General features: G+C 39.0%; 1 protein-coding gene and 1 long non-coding RNA gene across 7 annotated transcripts in view; both read left to right on the forward strand.

Moving 5' to 3' along the window:
- The first annotated feature begins 668 nt into the window (after positions 1 to 668).
- LOC122836898 lies at positions 669 to 5179 on the forward strand. Its single transcript, XR_006371659.1, has 3 exons — positions 669 to 744; positions 4034 to 4190; positions 4450 to 5179. It is a non-coding gene; the product is annotated as an uncharacterized LOC122836898 (long non-coding RNA).
- Positions 5180 to 9626: 4447 nt separating this feature from the next.
- Positions 9627 to 27493, forward strand: part of gria3b (glutamate receptor, ionotropic, AMPA 3b) — a 99847-nt gene continuing 81980 nt past the window's right edge. For 4 of the 6 annotated variants that reach the window (XR_006371611.1, XR_006371610.1, XM_044126664.1 and 1 more), the window contains exons 1-2: positions 9627 to 9894; positions 10321 to 10479. Coding sequence is in view for 4 of the 6 variants with exons in the window: in XM_044126664.1 (XP_043982599.1) it covers positions 9816 to 9894; positions 10321 to 10479 (238 nt within the window). In the remaining 2 variants the exon portion in view is untranslated. The remainder of the gene's footprint in view (positions 9895 to 10320; positions 10480 to 27493) is intronic. The other 2 variants (XM_044126663.1, XM_044126662.1) reach the window with 1 other exon arrangement.

Here is a 27493-nt window from a genome sequence, read left to right on the forward strand (position 1 = left end):
CTAACGTTTTAGACGTGCTGTCATTTCAGTATTCGGAATAGTTACAGTGACTTGCAGAAGTATTCATACCCATTCGGTTTTATCCATATTTCCTTTCATTACAATTGCAAACTTAAACACATTTCAGTGTGATTCTGTTTGACAGACCAAGTCAAGGTAGTGCACAATTTGTCAAGGTGAAGGAAAACGTATGGATTTCAGTTTGTTTTACAAATAAAAATCTTAAGTGTGCATTTTTATTCAGACCTCTTCAGTCTGATAACCCTACATAAAATCCATTGTAAACAATGGATTTAAATTTTTTCATTAGTGTTTACAAGTGCACCTCTTTGTAATTTAATCTCGCTTTTCAAACTCAGCTCTTCTTTGAATGTTTAGCTTTTTTTTTTAGAAACCTGTAGTAAATAAACAGAATAATAAAAGCCCTTCAGTAGCAGGTGCTAGGCAACTGCCTATGTGGCCTATGCATCAGAACTGAACATGTATCCAAAAAAATCCACATGAAATAATGGTGTGTGTTTTAAATGCCAATTTAATAAATGTGAAAAGTTTAAGGTGTGTGGGCACTTTTGCAAGATACTGAATGCTCTTTGTTTTTTTGTTTTGTTTTTTTAAGGAAGAATTTCAACCATGTAGAAAATGTGGCTGTATGTTTCTACAATCTGTTTTTCAGGAAACATTTGAACCTTTTTGGACCTGGCCGGCATCTGTAGCTCGGCCACTGCAGAGTCACACCACACAGAGGTAATTCTGAAGGCCTCTTTGCCCCACAGGTGATGTTTATAGGCCTTGCAGACATTCTAATTATAGCAGCACTTGTATGCCAAAGTGAGCACTGCTTCTTATTTCCTATACCACCCACCATAGCCGCTGACAGCACACCACATGAAAACAGTCAAATGTGTCTCAAAATTGAGGAAATTTTATATTAAAATTCATATTTTCAGGGAGAGGAGGTGATTTTTAAAAAGTGCTTCAGTTTTTGGGTTTTTTTTTCATGCCCAGTTTTGGCACTTTTCTGAACCGTCAGTGAGAAATGCTGCATTTGAGTTACAGTTGGGTTATTTTTTTATTCAGATGAAAACAAAACAAAAAAAAATAGTTATGTCATTTTGACCTGTCCCCTTGTGTGCAGTGCATTGGCTTGATTACGTTTCCATCTGTCAAATGAGTGCTGAAGAAGAAGCTGACATTACATTGTATTACTAATCCAATCTCATATTGATTGACAGTGTGTGCTTCCCCTAGTTCCCTGTATTATGGCCTCCTAAACTATTGAAGCACACGGAGGCATTATTTGCATTTAAGAAAAAAATTGGACCATTTGCTTGGCAGTAATTAGCTACGCTCCACCGACTTTGGAAATTTAATTGCAGGTATGGCAGAATCAGCTAACAATAGGATAAGGGAAGCATTGCAGTGTGTGTGGGATCAACAAACAGCAGAGGCTTTGGTGCAGAGGAAGCAGCAGAATATTAACCAAAAAAAAATGTTTACTACCTTCTGACCACTTTCCTCTCCTCTGCACCTCTCCCCCAGTCATTAAATGACATGCAATATTAATTACCTCAGTAAATTAATGTTTCATTAAATTTTCCTGTTCAAGAGGTACAACACAGACTAGAGAATATTTGCCATTTATCATGCGCTTCAAGCTTCAGTGGGTTGCTTCCTTAAAAAGCTTGACCTTGAATTCGGTGTTTATGGATTCTTGTTTGTTGGAAATGGAAACATGATTGAGTGCCATTAAGCTAATATCATGAGCCTGAAAACATGTACGTCTGTTATTTAAAGATAAATATTTCACTTGCTTTTATACTTTTGCCTCCGGTTATTATTAGGATTTGCATGCAGTTCTCACGCTCACTGTTTAGCCTACACAAGACCTCGTTAAAGAGTTTTGTTAAAGTTCGTCGGTTTGAATGATCTAATTTTCAACATTTACTCTTAGAATAAAATATGATGATTCAAACTAATTCTTGTTCACATTAGCAGACTTGTAGTAATGGGCATAATAGCTAAAAGTACAATTAAGGCACTTTTGTAATTACTTAACAATATCACAAACCTATTACAGGTTATTTTCTTTACCTTTCTTTCCAATTTACCTCTCAATTAATCCTTCACAATAAATAGAAAAAGCTGATTTCCTATTTGTTAGATGTAGCAGGAAAGGAATCGAAACCGTTGTCACCGTTTCTGCTGCTGCTGAAGAATTGTTTTTAGATTTCAACTCTTTTTTTTTTTCCTTTGGCAATGTAACTTGCTCAACCTTTGCCACTCTTTTTTAGTTTTGAAAGGACTGGGTCAGAGGAATCTGACCCAAATCAACAACATATTGTGCTCTTTTTCTACTTTTGTAATACGCTGTTAGTATTCTATTTAACTTTAGTTGTTTTTTTTTTCTTTCATCCTTTGCTTTGTGGAATATCGTTGGTTGGAAAAATATACTTTACATCCTCCTTTAGACTCAGCCCCATCTCCAGACATCTATGTGCCCAAGGGCAATGTATAATTTTTAGGCTTTACTCCTAGAAAACACTGCATGACCACAAACGTCAGCCCGCCAGTGTTCTTATTTAGCTTAAACGAATGTGAAAAATCTATAATTTGTTAGCGCTTCTCTATTGTAACTCCAGAAAATGAGGAAGCCCAAACAATTACGTAAAAGCCTTCTGCTCACTGGCGCTCAGTTAAATCCAGGAAACAATTTAAAAGCCTCTCCTTTACATTTAAAGTTTTGTATAATAAAGCTCCATCTCTTTTTACAGATCATATTTCATTTGATGACAGGTTTGTTCCTAGAGTTTCTAAAAAGGAGGCACATCTTTTAGTTGTCAGGCTCCTTTCCCCTTGAACAAGCTCCCAGTTTTTGGCAGTGAAGCACACTTCTGTCTACTGGGCTTAAACTCTTCCTTTTTGATGACGTCCGTCCAAATTTAGTATGATTGAAAAGACCTAAAGTTTGACTTGATCGGCCAATGTTATCAGTCTAAACAACCTAAATCGACGTTTATGAGGGTGGTTTTTTTTGCCCTTTAGTTTTCAACAACATATAAAAATACGTTTTCAAATAAAGTCAGCTCAGTTTTACCTCAATAATGTAAAACTGATAAAGTTAAATTAGAGTACTAATTTAATCCCAAGACATAAATTAATGTCTTTATGTATACATTCATACTCATATATATATATATATAGATATATATATTATGCAATAATTAATAAAACTGGTAGGTGGTGCCCAAGTTGCAGCACCACTTGATTATCAAGACAATAGCCAAATTGTTCAGTCCCAGTTGTCATACTAAACTGACTTGGTCACAGGAGATGTTCTTTGGCATGACTGTACCAGCATTATTAAGATTTCTGTTTTTAGATTTATCCGTAACACTACAAAAATAAAAGAGATATCGGTTTAAACATGGATGCTGCAGTTCTGAGTCTGTGCTTGTTCAGCAGGCATTTTGTTCATGTTCAAGTCAAGATGCACTGCGGCGCAACCGTTTGCTGCAAGAAGTAAGAAAAGTGCAGCTCAAAACTCAAATAAGCCACTGTCTCAAAAGTTACTCAATGACTTATTTGATTGTTTACTACACTAATTAGTTTTAGCCACGAGGCAAACATTTAACTTTATTAATTAGTTCATTATTGTAATGATAGGGTTCATTAGTGTTTAATATAGATGTTGCTAAATTCAGTGAGCAGTCAGTTGCCTCCTCTAGCAGCGGTAGATATGTTTTGATTGTTTCTAAAATGAGCAGGTTTGTGGAACCCACATTATTAAAACGCCTCGAATTATGTGTAGGATATGTTTTCTGCCTGTGTTTAATTTGTTGAACAGGGACACTAAATCCACCCCATTGTATTTTTTTAAGTTGATGTTCTCCATAAAGGTTTCAATCCTCTGAGTACATGTGCATATTTGCACATATAGGGGGCAGTTATTCATCTGCAGACACAAACATTGTCAATATGTGTAATAGTGTTTAAACATGTTTTGTTTTGTACATATTTGTGTTTGCAATGGGAGGAGGAAGAGGAGGAGGAGGAGGATGATGGGGAGCTGTTCTGCAATGTCAGAGCTTTGATGTGACGTGGTGACGATTCCTGCTGCCCAGCGAGTTTACTGCTGCAGTCCTGTGGTTCCGGGATTAAAGCCCGTCAATCTCAGTAGCTGATAAAGTCAGGTCTGTATAACCCAGGTAATGATAGTTTATATCAACAAAAGCGTACGAGCCGTGTGTTCATTAGCATGCAGACGGTGAATATTAGCCACTTGAAGTGGAGTGTATAATTCATATTCTCTATCACATTGTCCTGTCGCTCAGTCAATCAAATAATAATTTCGTATTCTGCAATTTCTTACATCTTCTGTTCAGCTCGATCCATTGTTCTTTACAACGCTGCAACTCTGTCACAATGCTAAGTGCGTCTCTATCTCCCTAGACCTCTCTGCCTACCCACAGTTTCTCTCACTGAATGAGGCACTGACAGAATAAAGAAGAGCTCCTGGAGACCAGACTCTCTTATCAGCCTCCAACATCTGGCTGAGACTGATGGGCTCTTGGAAGCGCTCTCCAAATATCATTGAGTTTGAGCTGCAAAATGCTTGTTTAACCGCATCCTTCCTACAATGCTAATTCAGCCCCTCTCATTACATGTCTTTCACCAGAGGAACCCGTTTCTATGATTACTGAAATTAGTTCCTCAACAGGACAGGATTAATGGGAGGCAGTAGTCTAAAGGGCGATAAAAACGAGACTGAAAGGTGAGTCAAGTCATACGTGAGCGAAAGGGAATTGAAATATGACGTGACGTGGCTGGATCAAAGAGTACAAAACTGATAAATATCAAATTTGCCAGATGTTAAGCTTTTAAAGCTGTGCTTGAAAGAAGTTTTCACTGAAATGAAAAAGCCGTTTCCAGAGGAAATTATCCCTCCTGTCAGTACTGTCATCATGCATTTCAGCTTATTAATTCAAAACTCTGAGGTAATCTGCACTTGATGAGAAAAAAAATAACTTAAACACCTGTTTCGGTGTTTGCAAAGCACTTGCCAAAAGTGTGGCTAAACACGAAAAGGGTTAGAGCAGATGTACCACAGTGAGTCATTTTTGGTGAAAAAACCTGCTTCACCTGTCCGCCATGCAGCTACATGTTGCCTTATTTTGATCACAGACAAAAGCTGTTTATGTCTCTTGTTTTCTTATTTCAATAAGACAAAAAAAAAAAAAATGAAGGAGAGAGATTCTGTCAATTTACAACCACAAATATTTTTTGCCTGGACAAAACAACAGCTTTTTCTCCCACTTCTAACGGTCGCATCCTCATGTGCCGCAGGGCCCACTGAGCTGCTTCCCAGCACTGTTCTAGGCAGGATGTTCACAGCCATGTGATGTCTCCAGTTCACATGGAATTGCCAGCTGCTTCTTTTGACTAGACAGCGAAAAGCATGCAGAGATTTAAAAAAATAAAAAAAAAATAAATAAAAAAAATGTCCTACAGATGCACATCTCTCCCACACAGATGCCCTTGTAAAGATGTGACACACAATAAATAACCTGAACTCCCATCATGAGTTCAGGTTGGGTGGTGTTTGCCCATATATAGGGGCGAACACCACCCCTATATATGGTGAGGGGTGTTCGCCCTCACCATATATAAAATGGTGAGGGCGAACAAAATGGTGAGGGCGAACCAACCAGACATAGTCGTGGTGGATAAACAGCAGAGGAAAGCCGTTGTGGTGGATGTGGCAATACCAAGTGACTGCAACATCAGGAAAAAGGAGCATGAGAAACTAGAGAAATACCAGGGCCTAAGGGAGGAACTGGAGAGGGCCTGGAAGGTGAAGACCACAGTGGTGCCTGTGGTCATCGGGACCCTCGGGGCAGTCACCCCCAAACTGGAACAGTGGCTACAACAGATCCCAGGAACAACATCAGACATCTCAGTCCAGAAATGTGCAGTCCTAGGCACAGCCAAGATACTGCGCAGAACCCTCAAGCTCCCAGGCCTCTGGTAGAGGACCCGAGCTAAGAGGAAGAAGAATCACCACCCGCGGTGGGTGAGAAGGGAATTTTTTTTTTTATATATATGTATATATAACTTGTTTGATTGGGCTGTCATTTTTATATGTAGTCTCATCTTGGTTGTCATCACAGTACGTTTCTACTAATCTGACATTCTTGTAATCTTCTTTACTAATTCTTATGATACTATTTTTTTTCTTTGTTTGTTTGTTTGTTTTTTCTTTTTGCAAGCCCCTTTGCAAGATGTTTCAAGGCTTTGGTTCCTCTGGTTGAAATTGGAACACATTTTTTTGAGAAAAATGGAAATTACCTTGTTTAAAATCACTTTTTCTATATTGCGAATTTAGCCCCTCGTTACTGCCTGCTCTGTTTGTATAAAAGCCTAATGATGCTGTTTAAGGTAGGATCCCTTTTTTGTGGTGTGGCAATGATGTTGGTACATCCCATGAGTCATTTCCTTTAATAGTTAACCAGGAAACTTTTTCATGGTTTGTCAAATAAAAGCCTCAGTCTTTGATTTATTTTTATGCGTTTTTTTTCCTTGTGGAAGCTCAACATAAAGTAGTAGACACCTGTGAAGTGGAAGAAAAATTATATTTGGCTTTCAAACATTGTGTGGAATAACTTAGTCAGATACCCCTAAATAAAGTTAACTGCAACTGCCTTCCAAAAGTTAGTAAGCATCAATTTGTCAATTTGAATGCAAGCAAAATGCTACATTCATAGAGCCGTCTGCATAGAAATAATTTGTGTAATTCTTGGTAACCTAAAACAAGAGACGTTTCTTCTAATTTAACTTCAGACTGTGACAACATATGTGCACATATCTCTTTGTTTCATCTGCATGCACAGGGTGTTGCTTAAAGAAAACCAGTTAAAGGCAAAAGACTCAAGAAACGGGCTAATTTTCACCTTCTAGCATGACAATGACATTAAAAAACCTCATTCTCTTTGAAAATATGTGGAGTTTCTGCCGGCCCTGCTTGTAAATGTCACAAATAAACCTGTTAAAGGTTGCTTCATACATTTAGCAAGTAGAAACATTAGTATAGATGTAAGAGAACAGAAGGTATTTATAGATATTTCTACCATCTCCTAAGCTTCTTTTAGGGATTCCTAATGTGATGTATTTTATATAATTATAGGCTCTTATAATTCTGTACTTTTCAAATATGCTCAGCGCCCTAAGGAGAACGACAGAATCTGCCTCAAAAATCCATCATTATACCCCACATTTGTCAAGATCACTCTGTGCTTACGAGAAAGTGAAGGATTCAAATGTCGAAATGACAAAGTAATTGTCCAGTAATCGTCATCGAATCAAGCCTAAAAATAATGGCACTCATTGCCTCTGGATTAGCAATGGAGGCAGGGACTGTCATTTCTTCTGTGAATGTTGCACTAGCCTCAAACTTATTCATTCACGTCCCCTCTAACAGGCAGAGATGAAGACCTTATCATGTTGTGTTAAGAGGCGATCAGAGGGAGCAAAAGATTAATTCTTGCTGGTGAGAGTCTGGGCTACAGGCTGCAAATCGTCGTCATCTTCAGGCACAAAGGCAACTTCCCCTACGACAATCTTCAGTCATTTTATTAAACCTTTGTCTGTGTAACATCCATTTGTGTGTTTTGAAAAAGCTAAAACTGCAGATAACATAATATTTTGTTGCCATGTAGTGGATAATACATGTGAATGTTAGCACTTTTACGAGGATGGACTTCCTGCAGAGACCGAGCCCTGGTAACAATTATAATGCGGCGTGGCAAAAATGCCCTCATTACCAATATTACAGTGCAATCACCATAATCTAAAATCAATTATGCCGAGGCCTTATCTCAACGTTGTGAATTCCTTTGGTGGGGAATCATTTTCTCCCTTTTTCAATTTTTTCATTACCCTCAGTCATGATAAGGAATCAGCGTACTCTGTCTTTTGAATGAACTTTTATTTTGAGTCACCTTTAAAGGTGTCACCGTGTGCCCACTTGAACTAGTGGTGTGGTGTGATGGTGTGAAAATGTCGACACACTCTGCACCGACACCGGCACAATGGTTTCGGTCTCTATATCCAAGCAGCCAATATAATTTAATTCTGACACGCGGATATCAATGTGACAAGGAAATCAATGTAATCCCACAGCATATTAAACCCCAGAGATGTAATAATTTTATAGAAACTGGCCAACTCTGACCCCCGACTAGGTCAGGAAGTCTCCGCTGCCTGACGACTAAGTCACACAATTAGTCCATTGCCTCGGATGATTAACAACACGGCTTCAAATAAATGACCTCTTGTGCTATTCAGAATTGAAATGTCAACGTGATAAACAAGCATCTTCATCAGTAAACCTTCGGGCTCCATTATTTTAACTGTACTGTTCTCAGTATTCTGAATAGAGCCACCAGACCTGTGAGAGATGGGTTTTGTGTTTTTTCTTTTAAATCCTAGCTTGACCAAATGAATTAAAGCTGTAATCACAACAAAATGAGGTTTCTATTGACTCTGGGGGCCGGAATCAATTTTCTTTTCTTTTTTTTTTTTTTTTTGAGAATATATTGAAAACCCATTACCTCTTCTTCACAACATACGTGCTACTCTGAGGTAAACTAGTTGTATGATGACAAAAATGTAAAGACATGTTATTTGCCTTTATTGCAAAAAAGAGAGAAAATGTTTAAATAATACTATTAATATTAATATTTAAAATCGACAAATATTCTGACACCTATTAAAGGGAGTATGGTACAGTGTAATGCGGTTTTCTAAAGTCCTACCTATGTGATATATCTTCAGAAGATTTTGAAGATTTTAACACACAACATCTATTATATGTTATTTATTTGATATATAGTAAGAATTTTATTAAATGTGGTAAAACAAGTGCTGTTTTGAAAATAATAATTTAGTCACGGTCTCTTTTCTGATTTGATTCAATATATTTTTTGATCCACGTTAATAAAACATTCGCTTGCCTTCAGATCTACGTTCAGCACCACGGACAGCTCCACGCTCTCTTCTTCTTCGTCTTCTTCGTCTCTCCTCCAAAGTTCTGAATGCTTGGTTTACTTGTGTGAACGTAGATTGGACACTTTTCATTGCCTTAATCACTTTTACTGGTTTTGCTTTAACTTCGTGGCTTTCTGAGCTCCAGTGTGATCCAAACTTTGTAATCTGGAGGGATCGCCCCGTGTAAAAACAATTGCACATGTTCTTCCAGGAGGAGCAAACGCCGCCTCTCTGTGCATCCTGACAATGCAGCAGCTGTCACAGCTGGAAGATTGCGGTGGTGTTGTTGTTGCTGGTTTTTATTTTATTTTATTATTTAATTGACTCGGTCAGCGCAGGGTTAATATTGACAAGTGCAGCGCTCTTCCCGCGGTGTTGTAATCTAGCAAGCTGAGGCTTTATTCTTTCATTTTTTTATTCATCTATTTATATTTAATTTTAATTTAACGTCAAATCAAGTTTGACCAACACTGGCCTGCCGCGACGGATCCAATCAGAGTTCAGATCAGCTTCATCTTCCCCCACCACCACCCCTCCCTCTCCGTCTCTTTCTCTGCCTCTCTTTCTTAGTTGCAAAAAAAAAAAAAAAAAAAAAAAAAAAAAAAAAGAAAAAATGTTCTGCAGCTGGGCTGCACCTCAATGAATGAATTGGTGCACTGTGAGCCACCATCATCTACCCACTGGATTTCCATTTACTCCCGGCATCCACCCCGAACATATGAATCTGCTTAGACAGAGCCTTTTAAGGAGTTGAAAAGATCAGGTCGGAGAAAATGGCACAACGCGTGGTTTTCTTTTTGCTGTGGCTCTTTGACCAGACCTTAGCCGGATTTCCGAATCAGATTAACATCGGTAAGTGTCCCGCTCGTTTCGGCGAGCTGCTGATTGTTGTTTGCGTAATATAATGCATGACTGCAGTTTTATACTGGGAACTGAATGCGGAGCTCTCCGCAATGACGCCGGACTAACTTGATTTTCCGGCGCTGCATTCTTAAAAGCAGCTGGGTTTAAAACTACAACAAAGCTTCAGCTCTCGCTGAAAACTACCAGAAATGGTTACAGATGATGACGGGCAACATTTTGTCGTCTCTCAATTCCGAAGAGTTCCAGACCGGCGCACCGATCAGTAACGCATGAGTTAATCTGTAAATTACAAATAGTTTCTTTGTTCACGCCGAGTTCCTGGCGATGCGACCGAAGAACGAGGGTGAAAGCTGGCGATGAACTGTGCACGCCACCGTAAGAGTTGTCTGATCTTGGTTTTGAATTTCTCCAAAGGGGGACTGTTCATGCGATCCACGGTGCAGGAGCACAGCGCGTTCAGGTTTGCTGTCCAACTCTACAACACCAATCAAAACACCACCGAGAAACCCTTCCACCTCAACTACAACGTCGACAATCTCGAGTCGTCCAACAGCTTCTCGGTCACCCATGCATGTAAGTGTGCTTTATGGAGATTGCAGCTGAGTTCAGGCATGCAGTCAAGTTTTTATCACCTCTTCTTGGATCGAGAAAGTCTCAGTGGAAATAACAATCCTGTGCAAGGTCTTTATCTTCTCACCGTGGAAAATCTATTTATAGACGGCGTTTATTGTTATAAAACACTACATATTCAAAGCATACCTCACATAATTTTCCATGTTGTAATATTACATCACTCAGTCACAGTGGCAGTACCTGCATGAACGAGCCCCTCCTTCCAAGTTTCAACATACAGTACACAATATTGGGTTCAGAAGAAGGTTAAGGAAAGTAACCTTTTTTCTCCTTTTTTCGTTTTTTCCACAAACGTCCAACAGTGCAATCAGTAGAATCAGTGTAAATCCAGTTCAAGTTATTTTATTTATTTAACGACATATTTGTTTTATTTTTTATTTTTCTCGTGAGTGTCTTAATTTTGAGGTTAGTTTAATGTCTCCCCAAATATGGAAATGCTGTTTTTGTGTCTTCACAAACAGCACAATCTCAAAAAAACTGGGTTTTGAAGAATCGCTGTTCAGTGTTGTGTTAGCAGTTTGATTAATATTTTTGCACAAATCTTGATCAGATTAATTCAAAAACAGTATAATAGCTCTTAAGTTTACTGCCAAATTGTAGTCTCAACTTTAACAAATTAATTTTTTTAAGCTCTCATGCCACCCCTGATCCATGACGCCCTGTATGATTAGTCATATTGCCCCTTTAAAACAAGACAGCACCTCCCTCACTGTTTCTAAGCATGTCGTCCTCTTGCTAAAGTTATCTGATCTGCATAAAAAAAAAAAAAAAAAAAAAAACTCTTCAAAACTGTTTAATGTCAATCATAGTATCACATATTTAATTGGAAGTAAGAAAAGTTGAACTTAATTTTTGGTAAATTCTTTCTTGTTTTTTTCCATTTTGCATGTTTATGATCATACCAGAAAAGTTGATAAGGGGAAAAAAACGTTATTGTGTGGCTTTCTTTTGACTGATATCTCTTTGAATAAAGCAGAGATGTAAAAACAAGAGATGAGCACAACACTTCTCTTTGCTGTTAAACATAAACAAGGACCTCCATTTGGTGGAACAGCTAACTTTGTTGGCCCACAGCTTTATCTGACTGACTGCTGTGGCTGTGTCCTTCTAACCCCCTGCATGGCATGATCATAACGGCCCCTTGACTTCCCCTGTCTGCTGGAGCATCGCCTACTGCTCTGTCCTATGATTCTCCCCCCACCACCGTCTTTGTTGGAGAGCGTCTTCCCTGGCAATGCAGAGTCAGCTCATTAGCACTCAGCCCTCATAGCACCTCACCGTGCTGTCATTGGGTGAAAGGGGGAAAAAAAAAAATCCATAGCTCCCCAACCATCACCAGCAAATGAGTTGGACTCAGACCTGCAGAGGAGGTGGGCCCAAACAGTGAGGCAGTTGAAGCAGAGCATCATATCGCAGGCAGCAGAGCAGCAAGTGGCTTAACGAAGGCATCCACGAGAAACAATAAGCAAAAGAGGGTGAATAAATAATAGATAATGCCGTTCAATTTCACGCATGTTGAAGAGGGAAAGGGAGGACAGGAGAAAGGGCTGATATCAGAATCTAATTAAAAACAGAGGCAAGCGGAGTCTTAGCAAAAAGAATTTTCACCCCGAAGGAGCAACGGCATTGCTTCTAGCTGCCCTTTACTAATAGTCCGCCTCAGTGTTGAAGGACTACGTTAAGCTGTAGGGAGACCATATGCATTTGAAACAAAATAACTTGATGTGATTTCAAGTTGTGTTTTATGTTTTTGCTGCTGCTTTGCAGATTGAAAAAAAAGAAAACACTTCCTCAGGTGGGTTTCCAGAAAAACACATACGAATGAAACATCTGTGCAAATCCTCAAGGGCACTCAGCAACTATTTGGTAATACGTCAGTGGCCTTCAGCTCTTGTGTTCTGCAACGTTTAGGTGTCTCTGCGCTTCAACACACCCAAGTCAAACAGTCAGGTCATTTACAGGATTCTGGACAAGTTGGCTGCATACTGAGGAGATAATTCAGCCACTTGATTTAGGTGTGTTGGATCAGGGACCGTGTGTTGGACACGTTCCCTCGAAGCCTCGATTCCACTGGTTTGTAACACATATGCACTGGCGTAGAAAAGCTTCTTCTGCAGGACAATGTGACCAGAAGGCCACATGTGTAGGTCAAGGAATGTAATAGACGTCTCGGGGTTTATCTACCACTGGCCTCCCGGTCAACCCAACCCCTTTGTCCTTTCTCACTTCCATGTCATGCCTGGACACAAACAATTTCACACTTATGTAGTTTAGCCACTCACATTTATTTTTGTTGGCATTTTTGGTGAATTGTGTTGATAAATTGTACTAAAAATGCATAGAATCTGACATAAAATTAAATCTCATCAAATTTTATTTCTGGAACTTGTTATTTTTGTTGGTTTGTCTTCGAACACTTACTAGCGCCAGTTAACTCAGATGTTACATGAGAGATAGAGATCGCTGGAAGAAACTTCCCATCGGTAGATGGTATTTATTGGAGTCACACAAGTCACATTTCCTTACAGTAGAATATGAACAAATTAAAGGAAATTGCTTTAAGTCACTAGATATTAAAGTCAGCATGAAATGTCCTTAATGTAGATACAAATTTAAGCTTAGTTTGTACAAAACTTCAGACAGCAAGCACCTCCTATTTGTACGTAAAGAAGTCAGATATGAAAATCAAATCTACAGACATTCAAAATGCTGAAGGGCTAAACGAAGCAAGCTGCACCCCCATCACTGCCTCTCAGAATCTCAGAACACAGAGGAAATCTAATCCCAAATGCAACCATGTTTCTTAGAAAAATCCTCACTGTCTTCTTGATGCGGACGTTTTTCTGTGCCGATTGTGGACTCTCTATGTTCATCTACTGCTGCCACTAAAGTACGATGTGTCACAACCACAGTTTCGTATCGTGAACGCTGGATACTTTTGAGACATTTAATTGTCACCCTGATCATGCAATTCTTAGGAGACAATAAAAGCCTGTCAAAATCACTGCCTTGTTAAACGGTCTCAGAATGTGCTCAATCTAATGGTGAAAGAGCATGCGAGAGATGTGCTTGAATTTGCAGAACGGATTTCCATGTTTATTCCAAAATAGGCAAGAACTCCAGCCAACATGCCTGGGCATCGCAAACGAGGAGCTAATGAGCTGAATTTTATTGTTAGTAGGGAGGGAACCTGCACCACACTGTCCAAATTATTTGCTCTTCTTGATGGATGTGCATTCGACAGCCAATATGTGCATCCATTTTCAATAAATTAGGATACACTCTGTGTTCCAATGAGGCTTGTGTTACAGATTGAAAGTACATTAGCACCTTCTAAGCAGCTGCTACATATACCTTTTTAAGCCCACATTTCTGCTCTAATTTTATATATATATATTATTGGTCTGATGTAATATTTTAATTTATACTTATGTATTTATTAAAACTCACTTTATCGACTCACTTCATAACGTGAGTTACTGAAGTATTTGCATTTTTCAAAAATGTTCAAATTTATTTAATATTTCTGTATCTAGTTTTTATTAAAACCCAGCATGTTCTTAAACTGGGCCGAGGCGTGCAGTGATCAAGCATAACATTATGACTAGCATGAGCTTCCTGACTGGGTCTGTGGTTATACCCAACTAACTGCACTGTGCTGCTCATTGTGACACATTATCACAACATTTGAGGTGCAGTAGCTTGCCAGCTGAACTGGATCAGGTGAACACGCCTTTATTCCTCTTGTGCATCAATTAGCCTATCCCAGTTTACTCCTGTTGCTTCCTTGTATCACTTTTGGCCCAGTTATCCAGTCATCAAAATTCAGCCTTTGTCAGACTTGCCTCAAATCTTACACTTGTTCAGTTGTCCTGCTTGTAAACATTGGGAACACAATGTTTCCAAAGTGTTCAGCAGCATTTGTTGAAATTAATTAGACGGAAAATTGCAACTCGGGCCTTCTCATACTGTTGCAGTATGTAACTTTACTTTAAATATATATATATATATATATATATATATATATATATATATATATATATATATATATATATATATATATATATATATATATATATATATATATATATATATATATATTTATTTTAAGTAAAGTTACATACTGCAAATTGTTAAATTGTGATTATGTCATGACAATATAATGTAAGACAGATAATCTGTAAAAATCTTATGCTCCTCTGCATTCTCTCAGTGTTCCCAGTACCAGCTGCAGAAATGCACCATTCAGTCAGAAATAACCAATCCGAGCCAGGAGAGGAGGGTCTTAGCGCTGTCAATCACTCTCATACACACACTCTCCTCTTGCTCTCTACAACGCTACAGCTAGTTCACCTCTACCATGAATATTGGGGCGAAGGACCCACTATTCCCTAGAACATTGTTGCATGACTGCGGAGAAACTATTTTTCTGGAACGTTGAGTTGTTTCTCCGTCATTAGCACTCTGAGCAGCATTGATTGACTGCGCTAAGACCTTCCTCCTGGGCTCTGATTGGATGTTTTTAGGTCGGGAGAGGTGCTTTTCTTCAGACAGCAAAAGCAGCTCAGGGAGAAGGTGGAGAAGCTCAATCTTTTCACCAACTATCTGTCTAATATTATACCGCCTCAGCATGGTCACAGTTTTAACAAATATTGGAGAAACATTTATTTTTAAATGTTACATACATGCTTTAACTTTTCAAATGTCATAAGGACGGCCTTTCACATAAATGTAATCCTATGCCTTGTGGAACCTTATAAGGACTTATTAAGACTATCGTTCAACATAATTTATGTGTGAAGGTATATTATGTATATTCCACTCAGTAAAAGTGTCATGATGGAAATGTAATCAGCGTTATTCACTTTACCTGTAAGTGACCACAATATATTCAGCGACAAGTTTTTACTTTTTGATGTAATTTGTGCAAGAAGGTGCCTTGATATTGTTAGCTGAGTCTGCAAACTGCAGACAGCTCACGCTGAGCTCACAATAGTCCACCAGCATTGCACATTTTCTCTTCCAATATGGGGAGCAAAAAATAGACAAAGTTTTTTTAAATATCACTTGTCTGCTGACTTACAGACCTTTGGGTTTGTACTCCGCCTGTGCTTGGAGTTTTACATTTGTCAGGTGTTTTTTGTTTTGTTTGTTCTGCGAACTGTCACATTAATTTGCCGGACATTCAAGGTTCATCTGGTATGATTTGGCTCCTGACTCAGACCTTTGTCAGCAGCAGCAAAGGCCTGCTGCATGCTTTATAAATGTTCTGAAAAGGGTGCCATTTTATGTTTGTTTGGGGGAATAACAATGTATTTTTGCATCCTTTAAGTTGTTAATTCTAAGACATTACTACATTCAAACGCACTCAAAATCAAATAAAATGTATTTGGCTTTTAAAAATGAAACTTGACAAGCCTTGCCTTTATTAAAAGATTGGTTTTCTGTTGTTTCGATTCCTTTTAAGCAACTTTAAAGCCGTGTGCTATTAATGAAATTAGTAACTTTTAAAACAACAATGCGTGGCTTCAAAAATCCCCGAGGCTTTGCTTTGTACCACAGCGGCACAGTGTATCCTTTGGTGACAAGACTGTTGTTGCTTTGAAGTAACAGAAGAAATTGTGAAATGTGTAATTACCAGCTCGGGCTCTATAATAGCTGCTGAGGCTACAAGTCAGGTGTGCTCACAGAGAACTCAAACGTGCTTCAAAGCAAAGGGTCCGCGTTTGAGGAAAAGCAGAGCAGACAGCATTAATGTTGCTGATAGTCATGGCTTCACCAACTTAATGACACCGCCATCCTTTCTTACCTGTTTACCCTTCTTCTTTGCTTCCTTGACAAAAGGAGACCAAAAAAATAAAATTAAAGAAAAACATCAATCCTCTGCACATCTCTTGCTGTGCTATTACTTACCTTGATTCTTGTTAAAAGACAATTTTGCACTCCTTTTCTTTTGAATCTTAAATCACTGCTCCTCATTCCTCATTCTGTCATTAAGCTAATGGTCTGTGTCCCCTTTGCCAGCCTTTTTACATTTGCCTATCCTCTTTTATTGAGTCCTTGAGGTCCTTAAACTCTGGCAAGATCACATGCTTCTTTGGCTGCTCTGTCCGTCCACCTTTTCTCACTGATCTTGACTGCAGCGAAGGCTGTCCCATTCCAACAGTTTGGGTTTTTATTGAGCTGAAGAAACCAGAATGAATGTAACAGATGACGCATGTCTAGTTAGTTGGCTGTGACCCATTAGAGACACCAGGACGCTATCCCCCTGGCTTTCAAACAAATGTAAAAAATATATAATATGTGTTCATCAATGAGCTATAGTGGTGTGCGGAAATTTAGCTACCTCTGGGTTTTGCCAGGTCAGCTGTTTTTTCCTCATTTTATGTGAGCCAACTGGCTGTTAGCTGGATATTTGTTGCCAAGGTAATAAATGTGCTAAAATTTCCCTTGATGAGGACATAAGAAAGGAAAGAAAATAACTAAACAAAATGATAGGAGAAAACTGAAATGTGAGATTGAGACATTGGTACTGTTTGTTGAGTTTGTTCAATTGTTAATAGCTTCATATTGTGAAATAGTAAGTAGGCTGTACTTGTACAGAACCCCAAAGCGCTTCACACCACATCCAGTCTTTCACCCATTCGCCCTTTTGGGTACAAGCGAAGCGTCCGTAGAAACAGAGAATATTATATATTTAATTAGTCCTAAACTAGAGCCTCACAGAATTGTGAAACTTGACTTTATAGTCCGCCGCATTTGAGCTACTTGAACATAATTTAATACATTCAAAAGCAATGGAGATAAAAGAACACAATATCTATAGGTCAATATTGAAAAGTTTGCTTTGCTGTTTTATTTGTTCCACAGAAAACGAACAGAAACAACAAATACAAAAACAAAAAATGTGACACAATACGAAACATTTTTAGCAGCTGTAGTTCCCTTCCCTCTATTTCACAGATTTTACATCCCTGTGAGCTCATAGAGAAAAAAAAAATGTTGGAAGAAAATATTTCCATGTGCTTTATAAACAGGTCAAAATCTTAAATTTTTTGTGTTACATCAGTTAGGATTACTTCTTTTTTATTATTATTTTATTAAAAACTAGGAAAACGAGGAGAGAGCTCAGTGAACGTTTGCGTCATGAAATGCTGCACTGCATTAAAAATGTTGAAATCCATTTAAAAACAGATTTTTGGCTAATTAATAATTCCTAATGTTGGTGATATTTTAATGCCGGAAAAGAATTATATTCCTTTAATGCTGAACGTGCCGCAGCAGTTCCACTTTTCAACTTGTCTCCCAAATGACCCGCTCTTTTACCGCCAGCTGTTGAGACTGGTCAGCTGGTTAGTCAGATGTGGTGGAGTGTTAGTCACGTTTAGTTTGAGGCAAGTGAAACTAAGAAAACATGGCATTTATGTTTTGCACCGTGACGCAGGTTAGTCATGAAGAGGAATTCTGGGCAAGTTGAAGTTTGATTTTTGAATATAGATGAGACATTTACTGCGAGGAACTGATTTCTTTAGATCTGTTTAGATTCGGAGGCCTTGCAGTCATGATTTGTTTCAACAGTTGTGCCCATTTAGAGAGGTGGTTCTCCTCACACTGCCCAGAAACACCAACAGATTCGTGAACGTGGCAGCTCACACTTGGACAGAGCACAGGTGGTAAATTGCATATGTTGCGCAGCGCAGACAAAAAGGGTGCTTACCAAATCTTTGCGTGCATTGTTAAGTGTAGCTTTTGGAGATGCTGTTGGTTTGGTCCTGTGGGAAGAGATTGTAAACGAAGTGACAAGGAGGCATGTTTTTGCAGCGCATGACCTGCAAGCACTGACAGGGACAGGCTGTCGTCTGAAGAGGCTCCTCAGGTGATTGTAAGAATGCCACAGTGTTGGTTTGTGGAGGCTGCATAGCTCAGCTTGAAAGGTGCGATGAGGGCAAACGTGGGGAAAGAAAAGAGGTAAAGCGAATAGTGTGAGGGCTGAGACAGGAACTGGGGGGTAAGTGAGAGAAAGAAGGAGAATCAAATTTTTTTTCTTTTAAGCTGCTCAGAGGGTGTGTTTGCGTGCGTGCACGACTGTGTTTAAGACAGAGATTTCTCCAGGCAATGGGGGGTTGTGCAGGGACATGCCATCACAGTTCAGCTGTGTTGGAGGCACAGATGGAGGTTTGTGTGTGGCTATGATGCAGACGAATGAGAGACCCCAGGAGGCAAAACTTACTATCGCGCTTACGTGCCTGCACGTACTCTCACGCAAACACGACCACTCACTTGCAGAAAGACAACCAAGCCCTCTCACAAGCACCACTATGATTTCCATTTCTCAGATTAAGCTCTCTTGCAAATACTATCAAATTCTATTGCGTATATCAATATGCTCTCAAATGTCCTTCACACTTCAAGCGTTCAAATTTCTTTTTCCTGAGGGAAAGTCTCTGATTATTAGCTTTGAAAACCAAAATATTGTAGTCACAGTAGTTGATTAAAATGTAAAATTGAATGCAGTTCATTTCAGTTCATTTTTAAATATAAATTTGATTAATTACATTTTATGAAAACAATTAATTTGCTCTGGTTTATGTGCAAATAGTAATTCTTAATCTACATTAAAAGTCTTTACACTTCTTTTAGTATTTTGTTTTCCATTAAAGAGCCTAACTTGAGGAGACATTTGACATAAAACAGCTTTGAAACGACGAGTCGTTTTCACAAAAAACACTAGAGATTCGAAGGACCACAACTGACAGAAATAAAAATAAAAGAGGAAATACATAAATGACCCAATAAATAAATCAATACAGTTGAAACGTGCCACTTAATTTCCAAAAGAAGATTTTATTTTATACTTTATTTTACCTTCATATTTATCTTTTCGGATTAGATCTAACAAATTGCACACTATTCGTCTGTAACGAACAGCACAGTGATGGGACGATTTTGAGGACAGCAGGCCAGGCGATCTCAGAGGCCTCTAGAGGTGGCTTGATATGGGTCTCAGTCAAATGAGTGGTACAGTAGCGAGCTGGGACGAGGTTACAAGCTCTGGGAGCTGCACAGCCTGAGAGAGGAGCACAGTGTCAGCACATCACTGACAACAGTGTTCAGATTGCAAAAGATCAGATAAGTGGAGGATGTTTTTTTACTGATACAAATTCAGATTGTGAAAACCTCTGCTAAATTCGCAAAACCATGAGTTTTGGTTACGGAAGTCGTATATGTAATTGTTTGCTTATCCACCACTGTGTCCATTGTCTGTCTTGATAGATTGGCCCACCTTTAACGCTCTGTTGAAGTTTTTATATATATATATATATATATATATATATATATATATATATATATATATATACATATATATATATATATATATATATATATATATATATATCCTATAATATAACCTATAACATAAGATCTAACTACGACAGGTGGAGATACCAGACCCAGAACTAGAGGCAGGACCACCAAAAGTTTTTACATTTATTTCTGCACGTTCATGAAGGTTTTTTTTGTTTTATCACTCAACTTTTCAGCACCATCTTCATATTTTGTAGCTTACTTTCCCTGCTACATCTGCAAAGCTAATGTGGACCTATCTAATGTTCCTTATAGCGTCAGGCTACGTTCCGTAGAGAACAGACATAATGACAAAGCCAGTCCAAAACAAAGTGAATTAAGCAGCTCCTTTGGGCCCTGAGACCTTCAGAGGCCCCCCACCATAAATGATTGAATTGTAACACTGACCGTAGAGCTTCAATTTTAACATTTGTTTATTGAGAATGGGATGCTATTATGTTCAACAGTTACCATAGCTACAATCTGGTGCTATCAGTTTCTTTGGGTTTGACCTCACTTTGTTCACAATTACATCTCTGTAAATAGTAACCAATTATCACTGTCTGCTTTTAAGCTTGGCCAATTGAAACTAGCATTGATGATGTTTCTTTAAGAGGTCTCCCTAAATCACATTCTGCTCAAGGCCCCCCTACAACATTGGCCCTGCATGATGAGCCAGAGCCACTGCACTGCGCATCTCTGAGCTGGATGCGCGAGACAAACAGGTGGATTTAATTTACGTGGCACTAATGGAGCAATTTTTTTTCTGATCTGCTCTCTTCGATGTCCGCCGACTGGCTCTGTTTTACACGTCCACTCCACTGCCGCACACTTAGCTGACCTATGACGAGCTTGAATGGAGCAGAAGAGAGGTAGAGAAGGTATTTGATTTGGCATAGTTTAAGGTATAGTGGCACCACAAAACAAGAGCGTGGTGCGTGAATACGGCATGAGCTCGACAGTTTCTCTTCAGGCTAAACTGCCCGCTCCCTAACCCATTGGCTCACCGGAAAATTCCCGGTAGTCCCGTATGCCAGACCGCCCCTGATCACAGGGGAACTACAGACAAACAGGATGAACAACCAGGCACATAAGCATCTTTGCAACTACAATTATAGCAAAGTCTCACATCTCACAGAGTTTTAGGTAAATAGGAAATTACTATCCAATTCAAAATTAGCCATAAGTTTTTCAATCATACTTACATGTTTATATGAGAGAGAGTTTTGTTTTGTTTTGTTTTGTTTTGTTTTTTCTTTGAGCTCCACAGAGATCTCTGAGCTGGATGCGTGAGACACACAGGTAGATTTAATTTACGTGGCACTAGTTGGGACAAAATTGTTTTTTGCAGGCCGGGCTTCATGGAGCGACAGAGATACCCCAACCCTTCAAAGAAAACAATATTTCTGACCTAATTTACTGGCCATCAGATGCCCTCTGCTGCATTTCTTCTAAATTATATATATATATTTTTTTATTTTAGGCGCATAACGGAGGCAGTAATGAGATTCAAAATACAGAACACAGCACACACTGCCTGGCAGATCCAAGACAATTAATTTTTAATCAGAATATCAAAGATCCTCTTGAACCCAACCTAAGGAGAAGTGCTGCTGTCGGAGAGTTATTTGTCTTGGACCCTGCAATACTGCCAGATGTTGTTTGGTGCAACATTTATTCCTCTCTTGCTGTTGTACTTGGCTCACATTCTCTGTGCATCTCTTACAAACTCAGGGCATCTCGCCATTTTCAGCAGCTATCAAGTGTGACTGAAAAACAGAATAGTGAGAAATTATTGATTTCAAAGATCAGTTAACATCATCATATCTTTTAGTTTTAAAGATTTATGTCGGCATGCCAGTTAAGCCGGAGTTCTTGTAGTCCCTATTGATCCCCTTTCTGCTCAGTTTTCTGAATGAAATGTCACAGAATTTCAAGTGAGATTAAACTGGATTAAGAAGTAATAATTAATGTGAAATGTCCTGGCAACCTGACTTTAATCAAAAATGGACTGCTGTTTATTTTTGCTCCACTGCAGTTGCATTGCAAAATTATCAACAGCACTGGCAAAGATGTTTTGAAAAACTAAAGCTGAATTCCCCGTTTGTTGTAACAGCCTACAGTCACACTTGAAAATGTTGAACAATTAAAATGTCAATTTTCGTATAATTATTCAGTCAAGGGGGAAAAAAAATTCTATTTTAAGAAGTATAATTGCTTTGAACAAAACCCGTGATTAAAGTTTACTGGCAGAGGTCATTAACAATGTCCTGGCCCACAGCATCACAGATAGACCACCATGCAGAGAACAGGATGTGCGTTCCATATTATTGTTCTTTGATTTACAATAAACCCAGGGGTGTTCACTTCAGCTCATTATTAGCCTCATGAAAAAGCCTAAAGCATTTCAAAGTGTCAGTGGCAAACTGATACGGTCGTGTTGGTTTTTGGTGCACTCAGTCCCTGCTGACAGGTTGGTCTTTTGATTCTGTCTGAACCATCTTGGAGCCACCAAATCCCCAAGATGCCATTCTCTTATTCAGTTTTCTAGAGCTTTGGAGATTGTTTTAGCCTCTATGCACATCCAACAGAAGCAGAAGGATGTGGATTACTTATTTTAAGGTCCCAGAAACTCTAATCAATATGCAAAAAAACCAACAAAAATAAATAAATAAATGATTTCAGTTGCATTTTTTAAGGAATTGTTAATTATACCAACAATTGTACCACAATGACTTTGTGGTACAAATCACCACTAATGATTGTGTTTGAGCTAAGAGCAATTATTTCTTAATGTGTGATGTTTTCCCACCCATTGGTCTCAAATGCAAGGCTGGATTTTACAAAAATTTACGTCAGTCTGTTTGTACATTTACATCAGGGTGCCAATCAGTTTGGCAAACACTGCACGATATAAATTGGGGCGTTTAAAGTTAATCAAAAGTACACTGCGCTAATTTTAAAAAAAAAGAGCTCTGGACAAACAGTGTCCAAAGCTATTTGAGCAACATTTCAATACCTGATGTTACCATAAAAAACTGAAATCAGCAAACTTAGGTATGATATGCTGAAAAATCATGGATTTTTGAGCTTTGTTGTAATGGCGTTACACCAAGTGTACATCAAGTTCCCTTTTTTTGCCAGCAGACATGATGTAACATGACAGCCCATATTTGCTCTGCCCATCTGCACACTGCTGTTCAAATAGCGAGGTGGGTTCTGAACTATACGTCAACAATGACAGAATAAGTCCATGTTCCCTTATTGAAGATGATATCAACACAGTCCTGTGATGAAGAAAGGCAGCAGGCGGAGTATATGAAAAAGCAGCAACACACACTGGTGGGGGGGCCACACAGTTGGAGAGACACAAAATCTTTGGAGTGCATTAAACAGGTTTGCTGGTGTTCTCTGTGAAAAGAAAAAGCAGCTTCTGATAAGGAACGAACGCCACTTGTTGTGCATTTAAAGTGAAGCGAACAGAGGGCCAAGCAGCTTTTTTTTTTAAACTTCTCATCTCGCGCCACTGTCCGAATATGTGTGACGGCTGCTTTCCATTTTGCTTTCTCACTGAGCAAAACCTCTCAAGCAGAGTGGGTTGTGTTCTTGCGACCGAGAATATTTCTTATTTCAATATGTCATTTAACCTCCCGCCCCAGGTTGGAAATGGCACTAAAGTACAAAGAGAGTGAAAGACAAGCATTTTTTAAAAACCTGACTCTTTCCAATTTTTTTTACCCATTACTGCCTGTATTTACTATTATTTCTCTTTGTGCCCCACTTCACCCTGTATATGTGGATATATACTTACTGGTCACATTACTAACTACACCTTTGCTAGTATTTGGTTTGTCCTCTTTTCCTTTTAGAAATGCCTCATTTTACAGTGGGACATGTCCAGAAACGCCTCAGACTCGTTCAGAGATCCACGTTGACTTAATGTAAAGTTACCACAGAGTTTTTGGATGCACATTTGCGATATTATATGAATTTTCTGTTCCACCAGATCCCATAGGTACTCTGTTGGATTAGGGTCTGGCTACTGTGGTGATTCCTGGAATTCAATGTCACATACAAAAGACCAGTTTAAGAGGATTTGCGGGTTGTGACAAAGTGTATTGTCCTACGGTTTGTAGCCACAAGTAGCTATGCACGCTATCGTAAAGGGATGCACATGTTCAGGAGCAATGCTCATGTAAGCCCTGGCATCTGAATGTTGCAGTTTGAACCAAAGCCCATCAGAACAGATTATAATATACATCACTGTTTTAATTTTTGGTTTAAAAATTGTGATACTTTGAAACTATGGTACTTTTACTCAAGATTGTCACCCTCCACGAATCTCACATCTGGTAGTTACTAACATGCACTGTTCTCCAGTCACACTGGCTCCATGCTAAACTCCCCTACGATACCCGTAATCACTGAATCAGTAATCCTTTACTTGAGTCAGAATAATACATGCACATTGTGCTTCATTAGAGGTTACTGCATTGCTGTGACTTCACTGAGCCCTAAAGAAAAAAGAGAGGAATTTTTATATTGTCTTCCTCAGTGGGAGGCTGCAGACCGCATTGTCCTAACCAAGGTCGGGCAGCTTTCTTTTTTTTTTTCTTTTCCTATTTCCCCCCGCAAAAATAACAAACAACCAAAAAAATAAAAGAACACACATTCTAATCTTTTTGGCCTATACATCATCAGCCTATCGATTTTCTTCGCCTTTACGTGCTGTGTGCTTTCTGTGCTAAAGGCAGCCAAAACTGAAGCGGCTGTGTTGTGATGAATACAAAGCACCAACTGGGAGTGTCACGATGTAGTTCTTCAACTTGTAAATATTGGATCACAGTGCGACGGGGGCTTCCAGCTTGCAGCTCTCCATCTGCTGGCTGAGCAGATTGATCTGCACGTTTCTGGCCTGTTTCGAGAGAGCCAGTCGCCGGCTAAGCCCCTGCCAAAGCAGCATGTCTGTGCAGAAACAAGGGCTCCATCATAAGTGATTGCTTGTGACAGTTCACAGTCGCCGGGCCACTGAAGCATCATAACCTTGTGAAGCTAGCGATTGGGCGCTCTACCACAGAGGGAAAGAAGAAAAAAAGAGGGCAAAAATATTAGCATATTTCTTGCAGTGGTATGAAGATGCAAATAAGATAGTGGTGTCAGGAATAGCCTCTACTGTTAACGTTGAACATTATTTCTATAATAAAAAGGCATAATCCAAATCAATGGGGGTGAATTCATGCGATTACAGCGAAACTGTGGCTGCAGCAGGATAAAAAAAAAAAAAAAAAAAAGGCTTCTGCGATGTCACAGAGAGGTTTGTTGTTGCTGTGGCTTAAACTGCTAATGATAGAGAAACTGAGATATTCTTCGGCGAGGAGGAAGAACAGAACCTGAGCCTTCAAAATCACTCTAGTCGGGTTTGTAACTGCAGCAAGCTCAGTGAGATCGCTCGCTGATTCACGGAGGATGCATGGATTTAATCAATTCTGCATGAATGCTGTACAGACTAGGACAATATCCAAACAGCCATGAGTAATATGCTTAGAATCTGTTGTAGGGGACTGTAAAGCTCCATTTTTATTTCGACTTGTCTTGCTCTTTGGTCACCAAAGGATCATCATTTGTTTTAAGATGATGTGCATGTGGGCAGCCTTGCTTTAGATGGGTTTTGTTGCTCTTTTTTTTTTCTTTCTTTACTGCTGCTCTCCTGTCCTTAGCGCTCTCTGGCCCCCCATCAGAAAAAAATTAAGTGAACATGATGTGCTTTTTCAACCATTACCATCCTCTGTTTCTCCCTCTGAAAGTTAATTTAAAGAGACTGCTGTGGTGTGGCTCTTGTATTTTCACACATGGCTACATAAAACCCGTGGGTGGATGCGCTTAAGCCGCTGTCCGTGTTTGCGTGTCCATGCATGACTGTTGTGATAAAATATTGAAGTTGTCCATCATGCTATAATCAGCCCTCCCCTCCCCTAGTTTTATTTTCCATGCCTTTCTTTGTCCTGTCGCAGCTTTATTCCCTTTGACAAGTTCAGATCAGAAAGAAGAACCTCATCTGGACTCATGACAGACTTAATACGCATCAGCAAGTGAGGGAAAAACGCCACTTGGAGTGGATCCATTCCAAAGGCCTTTGTGGAAATTGTTTCTTGTACGTCGATGGCTTTTGCCATCCTAACAGGGCTAGAAAATAATGAAAAGCAACACAAGTTCAGTAGCTCAGTGATGGTTATAAAGGAAGGGAACAGTGGTGGAGGGAAGCATGGCGGCGAGATAAAGAGATTAACCTGAGATATTTTTATTCATTGAGTAAATATGCTCAAAATTACAGGCTGCATTTTTCAAAATGTTCCAGTGAGTATTCCAAAAAATATGTATCTTGGTCTGAAACATTTTAGGGTCTTCCACCAAATGGGGTTTCTGCACTGTATCCCCTTGATTTTTCATGTATTTATTATGTTATGTACAAAGAGTTTTTTTCTGTCAAGCCGATAATGAAGTAACTATAGATTGTTCATTTAAACCTAGCACAGAGTTGATCATTTAAAAAAAAAATGTCATGCTCATGCCACAGAGTTTTTTTTTGTTTTGTTTGTTTGTTTGTTTTGTTTTTTAACCCTGCCTTAAAAATCTGTGGCAACATGGCTTAGCTGCTGATGAAACTTACTACTGAAACATAAGTCAGATATCCAATTGTGTTTTCTGGGGTATCTGACAGCCTGAAGTTACTCAAGAACTCTAGAGAGTCTTGTACATTTCTCAAACATCTACTCCACTCTGCCATTATAATATATATATATTTTTATGACTCTCCATTGACTTTAAATTTTTCTGCTAGCGGTGATATTTTCTCTGTCTGTTTCCATCACTGAGCTGAACTGGGACTGATTTTGTGTCTTTTATACATAAATAAGCCTAAATTTGAAATCATTCTCTTGAGGCTAAAGTTTAGAAAAAGTTAGGGAACATTTCAGGGCTTCCAGTTTCTAGGGCTTTGTGTTTAAGTAATGCTTTTTAGCCTTGGGACTCCTTGTAGATGAATTAAATATTTACAAGTTATGAACACTTTTGTTCCATGAGAGGATTTAAGCGGTTGTTTAGCAGCCAGTCTGTTTTTACATCCAAAGTCCTTAATGTGCTCTGAAGGCAAGTCATTTTCTACCTTCCTAAAGGTTGTATATTGAAAAGGCCTCTGAAAAAGCTGTTGTGGAGTCACTTTAGGCCATCAGTTATATTGGTATCCTAACACATCTCAGCAGACTTTGAGTGCTCAGCTGCATTTCTAAAAATAAACCCAATAGTTCAGCAAACCAAGTGAGCCCAAGTACATGTTGACACAAAGCCTTGGGTTAGACAAGCCCATTTATAAGATAAAAACAAGGCGACTGCAAAAATGACAAAACACATTATTTATTTTCAGTAAAAGCTCCATCTTGGAAGCTGATTCACAAATTTGGTCCTGTGTGCATCTTGTCATTAGTCAGCTGTGGGTGGAAATAAAAAGCTAATCCAAACAAAATGATGGAAAGAAATCTGCAAGCGACTGTAGTAGCTATGCAACATAGCTAATGTAGTAGCCACCATCAGTAGCATGGTAGAAAATAATTAA

The sequence above is a fragment of the Gambusia affinis genome, linkage group LG09 (assembly GCF_019740435.1).
Source record: "Gambusia affinis linkage group LG09, SWU_Gaff_1.0, whole genome shotgun sequence".
In the NCBI taxonomy this organism is placed as follows: Eukaryota; Metazoa; Chordata; class Actinopteri; order Cyprinodontiformes; family Poeciliidae; genus Gambusia; species Gambusia affinis.